The sequence below is a fragment of the Ochlerotatus camptorhynchus genome, unplaced genomic scaffold, assembly GCF_037179485.1.
Source record: "Ochlerotatus camptorhynchus isolate MF236.1 unplaced genomic scaffold, CSIRO-AGI_Acam_v1.1 ptg000467l, whole genome shotgun sequence".
NCBI classification, from domain to species: domain Eukaryota; kingdom Metazoa; phylum Arthropoda; class Insecta; order Diptera; family Culicidae; genus Ochlerotatus; species Ochlerotatus camptorhynchus.
The window spans coordinates 1,645,790-1,665,057 of NW_027040953.1; the positions used below are offsets into that span (position 1 = coordinate 1,645,790).

General features: G+C 44.5%; 1 protein-coding gene across 1 annotated transcript; it reads left to right on the forward strand.

The window, feature by feature from the left end:
• The first annotated feature begins 16,539 nt into the window (after positions 1-16,539).
• On the forward strand, positions 16,540-18,592 carry LOC135712256 (uncharacterized). The gene is made up of 4 exons (XM_065235213.1): positions 16,540-17,181; positions 17,386-18,081; positions 18,313-18,538; positions 18,582-18,592. The coding sequence occupies exons 1-4, from the start codon at positions 16,540-16,542 to the stop codon at positions 18,590-18,592; spliced, it is 1,575 nt and encodes a 524-aa protein (XP_065091285.1).
• The last annotated feature ends 676 nt before the right edge of the window (positions 18,593-19,268 follow it).

The window sequence follows — 19,268 nt, forward strand, 5'->3', positions numbered from 1 at the left end:
TGCTCTCCGGTCCAACATGCCCACTCATCCGTGGATTCAGGGGATCATCAGACATGCCTCCCCAACACAGTATTCGCTCGGGTTTCGGGGCATTGTGGCATCACTGGCAACTCCGACGATGACAGACTGGCCGGCGTGGGACCATCTAGTGTCAGGTACACCGGTGAAGTTCCCCTTCCGGACATGGGGTGGGATGGGTTGAAACTTCCATGCAGGCTAGGTGGCAAGAAGAATGGTTGGCAAACCAAGGACCGCTTCTAAAGAAAATCTAGGAGAGCACGCGTCCCTGGAAGGACCTTGGGAACCTGAAGGAGCAACGAGTCATCTCCAGCCTTCACCCCGGGGACGTGGAGTTGTTCGCCTCCTCGTGGTGCACCCTGGAAATGATGGACCACCAGTGCTGCGGTACTGATCCAGTCGGCTAATCGAACAACAAACGAGGGGATGCGGAAGACGGCGCCTTGTGATCGATGTCAGTAAGATCGCAAGTATGTTTACTGACACACTGGCCGTATTTAGGAAACCGAGCGGAAACTTCACACAAACCACGCTACGGGCTGGCGGCCAAGGTATTTCATCCTCTTAGTACCGTCGTGCCACCCAGTTGGGAGACTGCGGTGGGAATAGGTGCGGTTGAGTTATTCCCGTCTTACGCGATCCGGCTCTGAACATAACGCCCCATGAAGGCCTATGTCAACCCTCGCCATGGACCTCACTGCTTGCATAGGCACCCACGGGGATCAAACAGCGACTATGCCAGTTGCACGGTTAGGATAGCGGTCTAAGAGAGACCCAATAGTCGGGATGATGGATAATCATCAAAAAAGCTCAAAAACCCAAACCCCCAGAGAACAAGTCGCCAAGGAGGCGACCGCGAACCCATTCGCGAAGGGTGGTCTTACCTCTGCCGAAACCTCTGCCGGACGCAGAGCTAACCGATGAGACCAGTGGACAGCCAGAGGAACAACCCATGGATGGGCCCAGGCTTATAAAAGCCATGAGTGGCTTTGGGGCCCTCCCTAGGATACTGGCTATCGCGGGTCAGCTCGATGCGATCATCGAGTTCACTAGCACGCGGAACAATATCGCGAAGTACCTCAAGCAGGCCTTGCGACAGCTCCACGCAACGGTGGACGAGGCCCAAGACGACGACAAGCGGCTAAAATAGCGACTGGAAGTCGCCGAGAGGGCGGAAAAGAGGGAACCGAAGTCTACCCAGACGGACGCCTTCAACTTCGCAGGCAACAGTACGATGGCCAACGAGGCCCTCCACTTTGCTTTGACACAAGGGCAACAGCGCGACTGGCCCTCACCAGTAAAGGGTGCGGCACACCTTAAGAGACGGAAAGTCTCAGCCCAGGTAGAGTGTGTGGCCGTGGTTGAGCAGTCCAAGGCAGCAGTGGACGAGCCGCAGAATTGACCTACAATAGGCAGTAAAGGGATTGAGAAAAGTGGTTCTAAGCAGGGCTAAGCGTCGAAGTACGCGGAAGTCTTGATGAAGATGAGAGCTAACGAGCCTCTTGTGGGGATGGGCAATAACGTGAGGAGCATCAGGCGCACTCGTACTGGTGAGATGCTCCTGGTGCTTAAGCGTGGCGCTAAAGACCAGGGACCGACTTACCAGAAACTGGCAAACGAGGTCGTTGGAAATGGGGTGCAGGTAAGATCGCTATGCTCGACGATCTCCATCCAGGTTAAGGACTTGGATGAAGTGACAGAGGTGACCGAACTAGCCAAGACGCTCAGGGAGAAGTGTCAAATCAAGGTACCGCCAACAGCGGTTACCTTGAGGAAGTGACTGTTCTCGACCCAGGTGGCTACCGTCAAGCTCCCGGCAGCTGATGCCAGGAAGGCGGCAGCCACAAGGAGGGTACGAGTGGGCTGGTCGGTTTGCCCGGTGAGCATCCCCCGACCGGTTATGGCTTGCTTCAGGTGCTTCGGTCAGGGCCATGTGGCTCGGGACTGTAAGAACACCGACAGGAGCAAGCTGTTCAGATGGTGCGACTCAGAGGGCCATAAGGTGCTAGGTTGCCAAAAGCCACCGAGGTGCACTATATGCGCGGAGAAGAAGAAATCCCCTACCAACCACATGGCAGGTGGCCCACGCTGCCCGGGGGCCAATAGCAATGCTACCCCGGCCAAGAGCAATGCTCAGCCATGTTCGAGGTAGCGCAGTTGAACCTGAACTATTGCTCGGTGTCCCATCCGGCAACGGGAATTGGGTCACGGATGCGTAGGGGATGGCGGCGATATGCACGATGGGGAGCTTCCCCGTTCAGGAGGTAGTCTCGTCCAACTCGAGCGAGGGATTCGTGATCGCCAGGGTTAATGGAGTATATCTAAGTAGCTGTTATGCTCCGCCCAGGTGGTCTATCGAGCAGTTCTCGCAGATGGTGGACAGACTCACTGCGGTACTTGTTGGCCTAAGACCGGTGGTCATTGAGGGCGACTTTAACGCATGGCGGTGGAGTGGGGCAGCCAACACACCAACCAGAGAGGATGCATCCTACTGGAGGCAATGGTCAAACTGGACGTTGTACTAGCCAACACCGGCTCGGTCAGTACCTACAGAAGGAATGGTGCAGAATCCGTCATTGATGTGACGTACTGCAGCCCGTGTTTGGAGGGCAACCTACACTGGAGGGCAAGGTTGCAAATACTCATTTCAGCTAAAACAATGTTTTTCTAAATTATGAAATAATTAGATGCCATGATCAAATTTTGAATTGGTAGGATACAAGAAGAGGTTGCAAAGAATGTGTTTGACATATTAAACCTGTTTATGTCACTTCATTAGAGTCACAATCAGCGATTTTTCACAAACTCACTCACTCACTCACTCACTCACTCAGCGATCAGCAAATCGCTGATTGTGACTCATAGAAAGCAAAATTTACAGGTTTTATGTTTCCAACGCATACTTTGTACCCTCTTCTTGTAAGTTACAAGTAAAACATGCCATCATACCATCTTTTGGTTTTATTATTCCGAAAAACATTATTTTAGCTGAAATGAGTCTTTGCAACCTTGCTGGAGGGTCGATGAAGGTTGCACACATAGTGACCATCAGGTGATTCGCTACAGCGTGGGGATATGTGAGAGGCGAGTGGCAGGAGGGAATCCTTCCTGCGCTCGAGGCTGGCGGACGTCGTTCTTTGATGAAGAGGTCTTTGGCGAAGCACTGAGGCGGGAGCGAATAACCCCGGATCTGACGGGGGAAGAACTGGTAGCATCGCTGACAAGGGCGCGCGATACAACCATGCCTAGGAGAGCCTATCCCAGGCATGGCCATAGACCGGTGTACTGGTGGAGCGAGTCGATTGCTATTCTCAGGGCGTCTTGCCTCCATGCGAGAAGGAGGATGCAACGCACTCGTACGACCGAATCTCGAGAGGAACGTCACGTCGATCTTCGAGCGGCTAAAGCGGCCTTCAACGAAGAGATCGCCAGACGCAAACGTGCGTGATTTGACAGCTTATGCCAAAGTGCCAACACGAACCCATGGGAGGATGCCTACAAAGTACTAGCGTGCACAGGAATCTTGTTAAGGAGGGGCAATTTTTTTCTTCTATGGTGCATTTAATCTGGGTATGGGGAGTACTCCAAAGTGTGTGGTGGATGGTGCTGTCCACCTACCACTAAAACAGTGCTACTGTTCAATTTAGCTAATTTTATTTATTTTTTGCTCCGGTGGTGGTTCATCTTCTACAATGAAAACTGCTTTCAGACAGCCAATAGAAATTGGCAGTTTAATCCCATCGACGATGTTGATGATGATCGGTTCATCAAATGATTGCGATAGTAGGTCTTTAACCATTTGCCAAATGGTTGCGATAGTAGGTCTTTAAACATTTGCTGCAATGTTGTTGCCTTGGTGGTTGGATTTCGCTGAAGTCACGTCAGATGAAGTATGATAGCACAGACAAACCGACATGAATGACCAATAATGCACACTGCGTCGACAAGTACAAGGTTCAAACAGTGCGCATAGCAGTGAACAAACAGTATATTGCTATTGATCTATCCAATCTTGATCAGTGATGTCGAGTTCTTGGCACTGATGAAGTCTGCAAGTAGAAGATGAAATACGCGTATCCGTCAAAAGATAAGCAATTATAACGGAATTAAAAGGAAATAAACCAACACACTCAAAGCCCTTCATAAAAGTATATAGCTGTTTTTGTCCTTGCACCTGGCTTGTACTCCAGCAGTGCTGCCAGCCATTGTGCTGCATCGTCAAAACATACTGCCATCACCTGCTCCCAAGAAATCTGCATCGCTGTCAGGACCTCAGGAATTGAGGTTTTGACATTTTTCCACGCTTCCATACTGCGATTGTGTTTGCACAGCAACTCGGTCGCTTTCTTCCAATTTCTGAACCCTGTAGGAATCGTTGTAATAATAGTTTGCGTCATGCTCTTCTTTACAGGTTAAAAAAACCCAAAGAAATATATTCTTCAAGGTCCTGGTATCATCTTTTATTCAGTTACCTTTCTGATGTTTTGTGCAGTACGTTTTTGTATATTTTGAAGGCATCGTTACAGTTTATTTTTGACTATTTCAAGGTTTTGTAAGCCTTATGTGCTGTTGTAGTTACACATTATCAAAACCGTTGTGAGTACGTTAAACTTTGTCATTTTCAGCAAAAATCGTAGTACATTTTTTTTTCTTCAAATTTTGATCTAAATGCCAAGGTTTAAAAAATATTTAATTATTGGAACAAAAGCGCACAAAACTATTTTGACATGCGAGTACAGGATTGTTAACGGAATGACGACTTGTGCGAAGGATTGAGCATGTCAACTCTGTCCCAAAGTACCACCAGTCGGGGTGACATAAAATGATGCCGAATATTTAACATGTTTTAAAGATGATATACAGAACAAACCCTAATTTATTGGAGCGCACATCAACAGCTGTAACTTTTTAACCACGGTAACAAATGGCTTGACATTTTCAGAGAAGATTCTTAGACGAATTTTTAGTACGACAACAATAGACCAAGGTCCAATGGCAAACTAATACCAACTTTTCAATTAGGGAATCCAAAAGCTGTTTTTAATTTTGTATAGTTGCGAAAAATTCCATCCTCATAATTCCTTGAGGTTCTTTTCGAAATTTTTAGAACTCTATGAGCTCTTTTGAAATTCTTCTCAGAAGTCCACTGGAATTATTTTTAGAACTCTTCTTGTCTTTTACTCAGAACATCTTGGAATGAAATTCCCCTAAAGTTTCAGAAGAATTTCGTCTGTATTCTCCAGAAATTCTTCCCAGAATGCGCTTGAAATTATCCTAGGAACTCCCGTGAAATTTTCCTCAACATCCCTTTGGAATTTGAGGTATTCTCTCGGTTATATTTTCGAAATTATCTTGGAATTATCTGCAGGATTCACTTGAAATTATTCGCAGAATTTTCTTGGAATATTCCCCAGAAATCCATTAGAACTGTCCTCAGAATTCAATTTCTTTTAGATTTTTTTTCGAATTTTTTTAGAACTCTCCTTAAAGCTTTATTGTAATTCTTCTCAGAAGTCCACTGGAATTAAAATTAGAACTCTCCATATTTTTTTTCTCAGAACATCTTGGAACTGAAATTCCTGTAGAGTCTCAGATATTTTTCCCGAAATGAGCTTGAAATGAACCTCGGAATACGCTTGAAATTTTGCTAAATCCCTTTGGAATTTCACTCAAAATTAGATTTTCTCGGTATTCTTTTAAAATTATCTTGGAACTATCTATAGGATGCACTAGACATTTTTCACAGAATTTTCTTTGAATTCTTCCCAGATTTATTTTGGAACTGTCGTAAGAATTCAATATCCTTGAGGTTCTTCTCGGAATAGAGTAGAACTCTTTTTTTTTCTCAGAATACCTTGGAACTGAAATTCCCCTAAAATTTCAGAAGAATTTCCTCTGTATTCTCCAAAAATTCTTCCCAGATTGAGCTGGAAATTATCCTAGGAATCTCCTTGAAATTTTCCTCAACATCCCTTTGGAATTCCATTCAATATTTGATTCTCTCGATATTCTTTTCGAAATTATCTTGCATTCATTGGAAATTATTCAGAGAATTTTCATGGAATCATCCCCAGAAATGTTTTCTTTTGGAACTGTCCTCAGAATTTAATACCCTTGAGGTTCTTTCACCAAAACGTTGTAGATTTTCTACCAGAAATGTTCAATAAAGCTTGCCCCTCCATTCACCAGAACTATGTTATTTTTACATCAGGAATTTTCAATACAACTTGCCCCTCCAGGCAGCAGATTGTTGCAAATCTTACACCAGAAATTGTCAATACATACTTGCCCCTAGAAAATTTCAATTGAGCAGAACGGTGCGAATTTTCTACTGTTAATGCTCAATAAAAATTGCTTCTCCAATGATTGGTGCAAATTTTCCGAAAAGCTTGCCCATCCGTTCACTAGAACGGTGCAGACTTTCCACCAGAAATTTTCAATATAGCTTAATTTTAAATAAAACTTGTGCCTTCATTTACCAAACCAGTGCAAGTTTTCCACCAGAAGTTTTCTGTCCATTTCATTTATCAGAGCGATGCAAATTTTGCACCAGAAATTTTCAAAAAAGCATGCTCCTCCATTCACCAGAACGGTGCACCAAAAATTGTCAGTGAAGTTTGTTTCACCATGCAGTTTTGTGGTGCAATTTCGGGCTTTGCCTCTTCATGTAATTTTCCACCATAAATTTACAATGAAGCTTGCATTCATCAGAACGATGCTAATTATGCACCAGAAAAATGAATAAACCTTGCTTCTACATTCACCACGTTGCAAACTTTCCACCAGAAATTTTCAGTTAAATTTGCACCTCCAAATTTTTAGCGAGATTCCGACTATTCATTTTGATTAGTCCCTCCATGTACCACCTTGATTTCTTCGATTTACCACTACGTAGGTGATTTTTTTCAACCTTAAATTTACCCTCTTCTTTTAACCCTCCATGAACACCCTTGAAACAAAAATTTACACTTGAATTTTTTTGTATGCACTGTGGTGCAATTTTTTGACCAAAAAATTTCATTGAAGTTTGTCCCTTCATGCACCTTTCTGGTGCAATTTTCAGGCACCATCTCAAAGGCATTGACGCAATAAAAGGTTTTCAGTGCTCTTTTATTATGAAATGAAGTTATTTTACCTTCGAATCAAGTTATCAAGAAATCAAGTTATTTTATATCATAATTTTGTATGGAAAAATCTTATTTATAAAAGGAGTGGCAATTGCCCCACCTTGCCCCACCCTGTGCATGCCAGTGCTATAAAGTGGTCATGGCCAAGACCCGTGGCGTGGTGGCAACCCTGGAGAGATTGCCGCCGATGCTGGCGTCGATCGTTGGGTTTTTGTTTCCACGTAGGGACGTAGACTCCTGGCCGTGGGTCCCAGTTGCGGATCAGGGGGAAGTGTCTAGAGAGACAAACAGAAAACTGAGCGATATTGCCAAGTCGCTGGTTGTGGGCAAGGCTCCGGGCCCAGATGGGATCCCGGTTGTGGCTTTGAGGGCGGCCGTTGCGGAAAATCCAGACATGTTCCGTTCTGTTTTTCGGACCTGTCTGGACGTAGGCATCTTCCCGGATGCGTGGAAGCGGCAGAGGCTTGTGCTGCTCCCGAAGCCAGGAAAACCCCCTGGGGACCCGTCAGCATACAGGCCCATTTGTTGCTTGAGAGGGTCATCATCAACAGGTTGTCGGCTTACACTGAAGGTGTAGACGGCCTGTCAAGCAGCCAGTACGGGTTCCGTAAAGGCAGATCCACGGTGGAAGCCATCCGCGACGTCATCCAGACGGCAGAGGTGGTCCACCGGAAACGAAGGGGTATTCGTTACTGCGCGATGGTAACCCTAGACGAGAAGAACGCGTTCAACAGCGCGTGCTGGGGGGCGATAGCCCGCTCGCTACACCAACTCCGAATTCCCGGAGGGCTGTACAAGATTCTGGAAAGCTACTTCCAGAATCGTGTGTTGAAGTACCACACAGAAGATGGCGAAAAATGCGTTAGGGTCACCGCAGGAGTGCCACAAGGCTCCATCCTGGGCCCGGTGTTATGGAACGTCATGTACGATGGAGTGTTGAGGATAAGATTCCCAGTAGGCGTGAAAATTGTAGGTTTTGCCGACGATGTCACGCTGGTAGTCTACGGGAAATTCCTCGAGGAGGTAGAGCTGACAGCTGCTCACTCCGTCAAGCTTGTGGAGGAATGGATGAGATCCAGGAAACTGGAGCTTGCCCATCATAAGACGGAAGTGGTCGTAGAGAGCACAATTAGGTCTGTGCGCTCTCTGAAAATCTTGGGGTTTATGCTCGATGATAAACTCAGCTTCGGCTGCCACGTCGAGTACGTCTGCGAGAGAGCGTCTACGGCTGTGAGGGCATTATCCCACGTGATGTCAAACAGCTCGGCAGTGAATGCCAGTAAGCGCAGGCTCCTCGCTGGGGTCGTAGTATCTATCCTCAGATACGGCGGCCCTGCGTGGGCTGCGGTACTGGATATTGACTGTCACAGGTGGAAATTAGAGAGTACACACAGGCTTATGTGCTTGAGGGTGGCCAGTGCATACCGCACCATCTCGAGGGAGGCCGTCGGTGTCATAGCAGGGATGATGCCAATCGGCCTCATCATTAAGGAGGACGTGGTGTGCTATGACGCGAGGACCGTTCAAGGGGTGCGCAACAATGCGCGAGCGGTGTCGATTGCGAGATGGCAGTCGGAGTGGGAAAACTCCACAAAAGGGAGGTGCACCTGCCGCTTGATACCTTCCGTATCAAGCTGGGTCAACAGACGCCACGGGGAAGTAAACTTCCACCTGACACAGTTCCTGTCAGGCCATAGCTGCTTTAGGAGTTACTTGCATAGGTTCGGACATGCAAGTACTCCCACCTGCCCCGCGTCCGCTGGCGTCGAAGAGACGGCCGAACACGTTGTGTTCGCCTGTGCACGCTTCGAGCCAGTATCGAGCGTTATGCTAGCGATATGCGGAGCGGATACCAGTCAGGATAACATCGTTCCTAGGATGTTTGGTATCACCGAGAACTGGAGTGCGGTGGTGACTGCGGTCACCCACATAGTTTCGGAACTACAACGACAGCGGCGTGCCGAGCAGCAGTTGCCTACTACCCGTGTTGGCTGTCCCAGCGGACAGCACGCGCCCTTTTTAAATGCACAGCCCTGCCCCCACCGTGCCGGCGGCACTGATGCAAGGTGACAGCGGAGCTGTCCGTCAACGATCGTACATACCGTATGTAGGAAGAAGAAAAAAAAAAAACAACAAAATCCAAGTGGCTGCACACGCGATTATAACCGTTCTTAAAGTTAGTGATTAAATCTATCCTTAATTCTATACCTAAATCTTAACTTTCTACTATTGATGATGATGATGGTCCCACCTCTTACCCCTACAAAGGTTTGAGCTGGACGATTTATCTTTAAGATAATTGAATATGACATTTTAACCAGGTTGGCAAACAAAATCGAACTGGTTTCAGTTACAGATATAGATTCCCTCTCAAGTTTACAGTTGCTTCACAGCGATATAAATGTGGAAAAGCTCAGGCGTCCACCTCTTAGTTCGCCTTTTTGTCCACCTAAAATATTCATAAGTATTACAAGCAATCAAGAGTTAATGAACAATCAACAAAGCATCCTATTACACTAGTAACCCCGCAATCTGATGCTATCATAATTTTCAGCAATGTCAGGAATGCTCACGAACCCCTAACATTTGCCAGAAAACTTACTACTAACTCAAGGTATCTTTCAAATAAGCTTCAAAATTGCATTTTTTTTATCAAATGTTAAATTCAGTCCTCTATATCCGTAATACGCGCGCGAGGCTCAAACCTTTGTAGACTACTTTTTTTTTTAATTAATCTACTATAAAATCAAATATTAAAAATCCATCATCACCCTCGTGGCGAACAGAAATAGTTTTTGCAGTGCTACAATAATTATTAAAAAGTCGTTATGACAGCTATCCATATAAAATAATCCGTTAGAGATAACTTCGTCAAGATACATAATTTGTCAATTCATAAAAAAAATCACTGGATAACTGTTCAAAAGACAGTTTTAACGTGTGAAATGCAGTGTCTTTTAAATTCTGTAAGTGTTGCTAAACGTTTGATATGTCTAGGCATCGAATTGAAAACATTTATTCCTTTATAATATAATGAATTTTGTGAAGCACAAGTCAAGAAATGTGGTGTTCTTATTTCAACCGCGTTTCTAGTATTATATCTATGAAAGTCACTTCCTCTTTCAATTCGATCACACAAATATCGAGGCAGCAAACCGTTAACTACTTTAAAAATGAACACCATAGTCAAATATACAATTCTTTGCTTCACCGACAACCATTGTAAGGCGTCTAACATCAAAGTTGAGGAAGTGAATCTATTACATCTCAAAATCAAACGCATTATTTTATTCTGCAAGCGCTGTAATCTCGATATTTGTGTTGCATTGGCCAGAAATAAAATGGAAGGGCAAAAGTCAAGATGAGGAGAGATGATTGATTTGTATAGCTGTATTTTACTGGCAATAGTTAAATCGTTTTTCAGTCGACATAGAATTCCATACTTCTTGGCAATTTTCTTGATGACATTGTCAATGTGAGAGTTGAACTTAAGTGTGTCATCAATAATCACGCCAAGATATTTAATCTCCCGAACGCGATCAAGAGTCTCATCATCAATTACGACAGAGACGTTCTCATTTACTCGATTCCGCGAAATTACCATAAATTTAGTTTTACTTGTATTCAATTTTAACTGCTTATACTTCAACCATCTACTTAGAGAACGCAAATCTTCATTCAAGTGTAAAACGGCATCATCTAAATCCTTAGCTGCAATGAATAACACAGTATCATCTGCAAAAAGATTAATGTCGCAAAATCGTAAAACACGTCGCAAGTCATTAATATACATAATAAATAACAGGGGCCCTAATACACTTCCCTGGGGCACTCCAAGGTTATTCCCCACGGGACTGGAAACAGAATCATTAAAAACAGTCCGTTGAGTTCTGTCAGACAAATAGCTTTCAAACCATTTATATGCAGTACTCGTAATTCCAAAGCGCTTGATTGATCTTAACAATAAGGGCCTAGAAATTGTTTCAAAAGCGCGTTTAAGATCCAAAAAAACAGCAACAATCGTATCTTTACACTCCAAGCTATTTTTCCACTTCGCTAATACCAAATTCAACGCGGTTTCACAAGAATGACCTTCCCGATATCCCGATTGTTCTGGTATCAACAAACTATTACTATTTAAATACTCCAACAGCTGACCTTTAACAACAAGTTCTAAAATTTTCTCTAATGTGTGCAACATGTTGATGGGACGAAACTCTTCGGCTTTAATCGTTCCAGCAACTTTTTGAATAGGGACCACTAAGGATTCCTTCCAAATTTGTGGCACATGTCCAGTTTGTAATGATTCATTAATAAGGTCCAGCAAGATGTGGCCAATGACATGAAAGCAATCTTGAATAACTCTAGCATTAACATTATCTACTCCAGCCGATTTTCCTAATGAAAAACAAATAACTCTAAGTTCATCTAATGTGATTGGGTGAAAAACTTCAAATCTACAACTACTATTAACTGGCTGTTTTATTTCGTCAGGTTCATCGACCAATTCAATAGATTGATTAATCAATGAAACGCTATGTACGAAATAATCATTAAACTTAGCTGCAATTACTTGTTCTGACTGTTCTAATGTGCCATTAAAAGTTATGGACCGCGGTTTGCAATTACTAGGTTTTAATAAAGATTTCAAAATTTTCCATAACTCTTTGCTGTTGTTTTGATGTTGATCAATCTTCCTTTGAACATATTCACAACGAGTTTTCTTTATCGATTGTGAATACTTATTACGCGCGATTGTGTACCTAGTCCAATGATTGTCATTATTAGATCTACAAAACTTTTTGTACAATTTGTCCCTTTTCCGTTTAAGACGCAAAAGATCCAAATTGTACCAGCTGTTCGAGTTTTTCAAAGAAACAAACTTTTGCTCAACTAGTTGATTGGTACACGTTTTCAAAGCGTTATTAAGAACAGCTGTAGATTCATCTAAGTTACCGGCCGCGAATGGAAAATCCAGGCTTCTCTCAACAAGATTCGAAACAGCTTGCTTCGAATATTTCCTCCAGCACTTCAATTTTACAAAATTATCGTTATCGTTAACATGGTCTAAGACATTAATCACTAAAGTCTCATGATCGATTATTTTCAAATCAGTATCCGTAACTGAACAAATGGAATCAAAATTGGAATAAACGTGGTCAATTAAAGTTCTACTGTGCCTGGAAATACGCGTATACTCATTTACCGTTTGCTTTAAATTAAAAAACTCAGCTAAACGCTTCAAATGATTCGAATTATGGTTATCACGCCAATTAATATTAAAATCACCAGCCAATATATTTAATTTACTAGAATCAAGGAATGTCTCAAACCAGTTCTCTAAAACTTCAACAAAACGCTGGTCACTAGAACTGGGAGAATGATACAAAACACCATAATTACCCATCTTCATGCCACGTACAACTGTAATGCCCAAGAACCAGTTGCCATCAATAACTTCGTTGGTACGAAGGTTGAATTGAACTGATTCTTTGACATAAATAGCAACACCGCCAGTGTGTCTAGAATGTGATAAACAAGCAGCAACAATATATCCCGGAATACTATACTGATCAAAAGCTTCAGTTTCTACAATATGAGTTTCAGATAAGAAAACTAAAAGAGGACGTTTTTCCTCAACAATCTGACGTAATGCTACGTAGTTTGTTGACAACCCCGCAATATTCAAGTATAAAAAATCGAATTGATTCACATTCCTGGAACTTGGCTGCTATTTATTGAAACGCAAGCTGCTTTTCTTCTGATCAAAAAGTCTTTTATAGAGCAAACATTCCGAGCTAAATGCGGCATGGTTGACGTCCAAGTTCATTTTTCGTTCTTTATTCGTTTTCAAACAATTAATACATTTCAATACAGTTGACGTACACTCCGACGTTTTGTGTTGTTGGCTGCACCTAGAGCATCTATCACAATTTTTGCAATCCATGCTCTTGTGCCCAAATTCTCCACATTTGAAGCATCTCAACACATTAATCGCGGGAACTATCGAGCACCGATCAAACCCTACATTTACTTTTTTCGCACATAACAAACATTTATAAGTATCGACATCGACTTCAATTACAACACTAAACTTGTTATAAGTGAAGCGTGGATTTTCAAACATGTTCACTACTTTAACATCATTTATAGCGATGTCTTCATTTTGACTTTTTAAGTAGTCAATGAAGACATCGGAGGAAAACTGATCGCTCATGCCCACTATTTTCAATCTTGGCACCGAAGTGGGAACAACAGCACTATATTGTTCACCCAGATTGCTTTCAATACCAGTTTTTACATCATTAAGATTAGCTCCTGTTGCACACTCAACAATAATAGAGCCATCTTTACCATTCCTAAAATTACTGATTTTGTGTGAATTCAGGTAATTTAAATTGAATAATTATTTACAAAATAACTAAATGATATATCCTAAATAGTGTTTAAAGCTACTATCAACCATTTCTACGAGCTACACCTAACCTACATTCCTAAAACTAAAGCGAACTCGGTAAGAACAAGTGAATTATGTCAAGCTTCGAAATCCTAAAGGAACTTATTACAGCATATTCTATCCCTACCTCCTATGACCCATCCGGAACTACACTAGGGGAATTAAACGTAAGTCACACAAAACTTATAATAAACCACTACTACATGCACACTCGTATTTACGCTACCAATTATGTTATACACTATGCTAACAATCTTGTGCTTCTATATATACATCCAACGAAACAGGATTTTAAAAATCTCCCAATAAAGAGCCGTGTAACACATATTGCTCAGGTGCGATAGATGGATCCATTTCACGTGTGTTGGGGTCACCCAAGAAGTCGAGAATGGCAACTGGTGTTGCCCCAAATGTGTTGCTGCAACCGGGGCTCAGCCGTCCTCGTCATCTGCCGTAAATCCCTCACAATCCACTTCAGGAAATCGCGTAGAGCATCTGAAGAAACAGTTCAACTCTCTCGGAATTAGTAAGCCTTGCAATACGCTGTCGGAGTCGATAGGAGAACGACCGGCTGATGATCATGGAGTCATGAACTATAGTAAAAAGGCATTCTCGTTGAAATCGACGTCATCACGAAGATCTGTTCTGGCACTACAGCTTCAGCGACTAGAGGAAGAACGAGCATTTGAGCAACAACAGGCAGAAAAGCATCGGGCCTACCTTGACAAGAAGTACGGTTTATTGGAGCAGTTGCAAAGTGAGGCCGAATCCGAGTGCAGTGAATCACAGGATCGAGTCGAAAAATGGGTTCAAGAAGCAAGCCATATTCGCTCGGACGATGAATTGCATCCCCCAATGGCTGAAATCTTTGATCCACAAAGGTATTCTACAAAGAACTTCTCAGGACAAGTTCAAGCTGGTTCATATATACCTGCAATCCAGTCACGCTCAAACAAGTTGCGGAATGAGAAGATCAGAGAGCACTGTGATCATCCTGTTCGATCTTTAACGAGAGGTAATGATCTAGCAGATTCTCATGTGCAACGTAGTCAACAACAACGAACCGACAGAAGGACCCAGACAACCAGAATACACGTATATTCAAAGTTGTTTTCGTGATATACAAACATATATACAAACAAACCAGTCGTATAGAATGCAAAGAAATTACTTATACGTACAAAAGTGGAGGCCATATACGTGCATATTTTCGTATAATTGTAAACGTCATATACGATTTAATCTGTAATAACAAATCAATTTTAAAAATTCTTACGATGAAATCCGATTTAATTTGTGATACAGTACGACGGAAAAATGAGTCATCGCATATAAGTCGGGAATTTGCATTCTATGCGATTTAACTTAAACATAATGCGAGGTATGCCATTCTTATATGCGATTTTGACTTAAACTGTAGCAATTTACGATACTGTGTGTACGTTTTTATACGACTTCTGGTTGTCTGGGGACTGATTGCCAGTCAAGACGCCCAGAAGAAGACCTCGAACCGTTTTCGTTCCGTCCTCTTGCGAGAGGGACTGGGCTTGTTGAATCCGGCGAGCAACACAGTCAACAGCAACCAAGGACAAGAGACGCAAATCTTCAGTCAGGACGCCAAGAAGAGGACTTTGAACCGTTGTCGTTTTCCAGACAGCAGCTAGTAGCTCGCCAAGGCATATCCAAAGAATTGCCTAAGTTCTCCGGCAAGTTCGAGGAGTGGCCGGTTTTTATGTCCATGTTCGCTAGTACTACAAGTATGTGCGGCTTCACGAACGAAGAAAACCTTATCCGGCTCCAAAGATCCTTAGAGGGAAAGGCATACGATACGGCACGCAGTCTACTGATGCATCCGTCGAACGTTCCGGCGATCATCCGAACTCTTAAGATACGATTTGGACAACCTGAAGCCGTCGTTCACTCATTGATCCTGAAGGTGAATGCACTTCCGGCGGTACGAGAAGACCGACTAGAGACGTTGGTAGAATTTGCAGTAAACGTGCAGAATTTCTGCGCTACCGTGGATGCATACGAGCTCGAAGATTACATGTACAACGTCTCTCTCCTCCACCAACAAGCTACCGTCATCGCTCAAACTAGCCTGGGCACGTAATCGACAAACCCTGCCGCGAGCCAACCTGGTAACCTTCGGAAACTGGCTATATTCAATGGCGGAGGCAGCCAGCACCGTCGCGAGCCCAGTCGATTCGAACGATTCGAAGTCATTACGTTACGAAGGGCGAGGAAACAAGAAGTCAAACGTATTTTTGAACGCTCACTCCGAAACAGTTCCCGAAGCTACCAGCCAATCGAATCCCAAACCTAATGCGACTTCGAAATTTAACAGCAGTACGCCAGCCTTGAAAAAGTTGGCTCCCGTTACAGAATCCTGTTTAGTCTGCAAGGGTGGATGTAAAGTTGCGTCTAAATGCAAGCGGTTTCTCGAACTATCCAGGGAGTCTAGATGGGCCATCGTTAGGGAGTTTGGGCTATGCCGAAAGTGTTTAAACCGGCACAAAGGAGAATGCAAGGCTAAACCGTGTGGACGGAACGGATGCACATATAAACACCACGAGCTGCTCCACAATGCCAAGAAAGCTTCCAATCAAATCGCCATCTACATCCACAGCTCACGATGAAAGAGCAACATCATCTGTAGTGACCGCTCCAACGCACGACTGCAACACTCACCAGACAAAATCAAGTGCAGTGTTATTCCGATATCTTCCCGTGGTACTGCGTGGACCTCAAGGCTTCATTCACACCTACGCGTTCCTTGATGAGGGGTCCCACCTAAGCCTGATAGACCAGAAATTGGCGGACCAACTGAATCTAAAGGGTACCACAATACCGCTATGCCTCCGCTGGACTGGCGGAACGCAGCGCCGTGAAAAAGACTCACAATCAGTCACTTTCAACATCTCCGGAACAGGCAGAATGGCTCAGAGCTTCCAGCTAACCGGAGTAAGAACCGTGGAAGAACTGCTACTACCACATCAGACGCTAAACGCAGATGACTTGAGACAACGATATTCCTATCTCCAAGGCCTTCCTATCGGCTCTTACTACGATGCACGGCCAAGAATCCTCATCGGTATGAAACACGTTCAAGTCAGCTTGGTGTTGAAAAGTAGAGAAGGAAACGTCGGGGATCCAGTTGCGGTCAAAACACGATTGGGTTGGACGGTTTGCGGTGGAAGAAATGTAGAAAGCGACAACATAGGCAATCTCGTTCACTACACCTTCCACGTTTGCTCATGTGAGCGAACGAAAGACGATGAGCTGCATCAGGCTGTGAAGAATCATTTCTCCCTAGAGAACCTCGGCATTACGAAACCGAAGAAGCTTCTTCTTTCCACCGAAGACCAACGAGCACAGGATCTTCTGAGGCAGCTAACGTCTTACGATGGTGAGCGGTATACAACAGGGCTTCTATGGCGTCACAACAATGTTCGCCTCCCAGACAACTACGCTATGGCCCTTCGAAGGCATCAATCCTTGCAACACCGGCTCACCAAAGACCCAGAACTGGCCGAAAAACTGAATCGAATGATGGAGGATTACGTTTCGAAAGGTTATGTCAGGTAGCTCTCAGAGAGTGAACTCAGTATGCGGTACCCCAGAGTGTGGCATCTTCCGGTATTTCCGGTGATGAACCCGAATAAGCCAGGAAAGGTGAGACTTGTCTGGGACTGCGCAGCATGCTCCTTCGGTATTTCGCTGAATTCCGCCCTACTTAAGGGCCCTGATCAACTCTGCTCACTACTGTTCATCCTGTTGCAGTTTCAAGAGAATCCAGTGGGTCTTACCGGGGACTTACGTGAAATGTTTCACCAAGTGGGAATCCGCGTCGAGGATCAACAGTGCCAGCGGTTTCTATGGTGGAACGAAAAGGGAGAAATCGTTGTTTACGTGATGCAGGTCATGACCTTCGGGGCCTGCTGCTCAGCCAGCTGCGCGCAATATGTCAAAAACATAAATGCGGAGCGGCATGCAGAAAGAGCAGCCGAAATTATCCAGAAACGGCACTACGTGGATGATATGCTCATTAGCCTGGAAACCAAGAAGGAGGCAATACGAATCGCAAGGGAAGTGAAGCACGTACACCAACAAGGCGGTTTTGAGATCCGTAATTGGATTAGTAATTCGCCGGAAGAAAGAACGGACGAAAAAGATTTGGACCTTACGCCAGAAATCAGCACGGAGAAGGTTCTGGGCATGTGGTGGTGCACCGCATCTGACACCTTCACCTACAAGGTCGGGTGGAACCGCTACGATCGCGCCCTTCTGCTGGGTCAAATTCGCCCAACTAAACGAGTTGTTCTACGGGTGCTAATGTCGATGTTCGACCCTCTCGGGCTGATCAGTCATTTCCTTATGTTCCTGAAGGTCCTCTTACAAGAAGTATGGCGCTCAGGGGTGCAGTGGGATGAAGAAATAACTGACGATGCGTTTACGAAGTGGCAACAGTGGTTGAAGGTATTGCCTCAGGTCGAGCAAGTCAGAGTTTCCCGTTGTTACCGATCGCTATCCTACGACTCAGCTGAGGAAGTAGAGCTCCACGTATTTGTTGATGCTAGCGAAAACGGTATCGCTGCTGTCGCATTTTTGCAATTCATCAAAAACAGCTCCGTCGAATGCTCAATAGTCGCCGCGAAGACCAGGGTAGCACCACTAAAATTTGTATCGATTCCACGTTTAGAATTACAGGCTGCAGTCGTTGGCGCCAGGCTGTCGAGGACGATAACGGATGCCCTGTCCATCGACGTAGCCAGGAAGTACTACTGGACAGACTCTCGGGACGTACTGTGTTGGCTAAACTCAGACCATCGACGGTACACACAATACGTAGCGTTCCGTGTAAGTGAGATTTTGGATCTTACCGAGGCAAACGAGTGGCCCTGGGTCCCATCTAAGATGAACGTTGCAGATGACGGTACCAAATGGAGCTCCAAACCCGATCTTACACCCGAAAGCAGATGGTTTGTAGGCCCAGACTTCCTACAGCGGCTGGAAGCGGATTGGCCTCCACAGCTAACGAAGAGCAGAGCAACAGAAGAAGAACTTCGTCCTAACCTGATGGCGTGTCACACTTCATGTGAGCCTACAATAGATACCAAAAACTTCTCTAGCTGGAAGCGTCTACTTAACGTTGCTGTTCTCGTCCTCCGCTTTCCTGTCAACTGCCGCAAAAAACTCTGCAACGAAACAACTGTCACTGGACGACCAACTACAGAAGAACTGATATCAGCTGAAGCCTTTCTTCTACGATCTGCTCAACGCGAGGGTTATCCGGAAGAGTCCGCATATCTAAATAAAGCACAGAAAAACTGCCTCAGATCGAGCACAGTGCCGAAGCAGAGTAGCCTGTTCCAGCTAATGCCTTGGTTAGATAGCAGAGGTATCATGCGGATGCGAACAAGAATTGGAGCCTGTCACTACGCAACAGAAGACGCAAAGAAACCAATAATTCTTCCACGTGATCACCCCACTACCAACCTATTGATTGCACACTACCATCCACGACTCCATCACCAAAATCATGAGTCAGTAATCAATGAAGTTCGGCAAAGGTTCAACATTCCGCGCATCCGTGCTGCATACGCCAAAGTTAGGAAGAGCTGCCAACGATGCAAAAACGATCACGCTTCACCGAAACCGCCGAT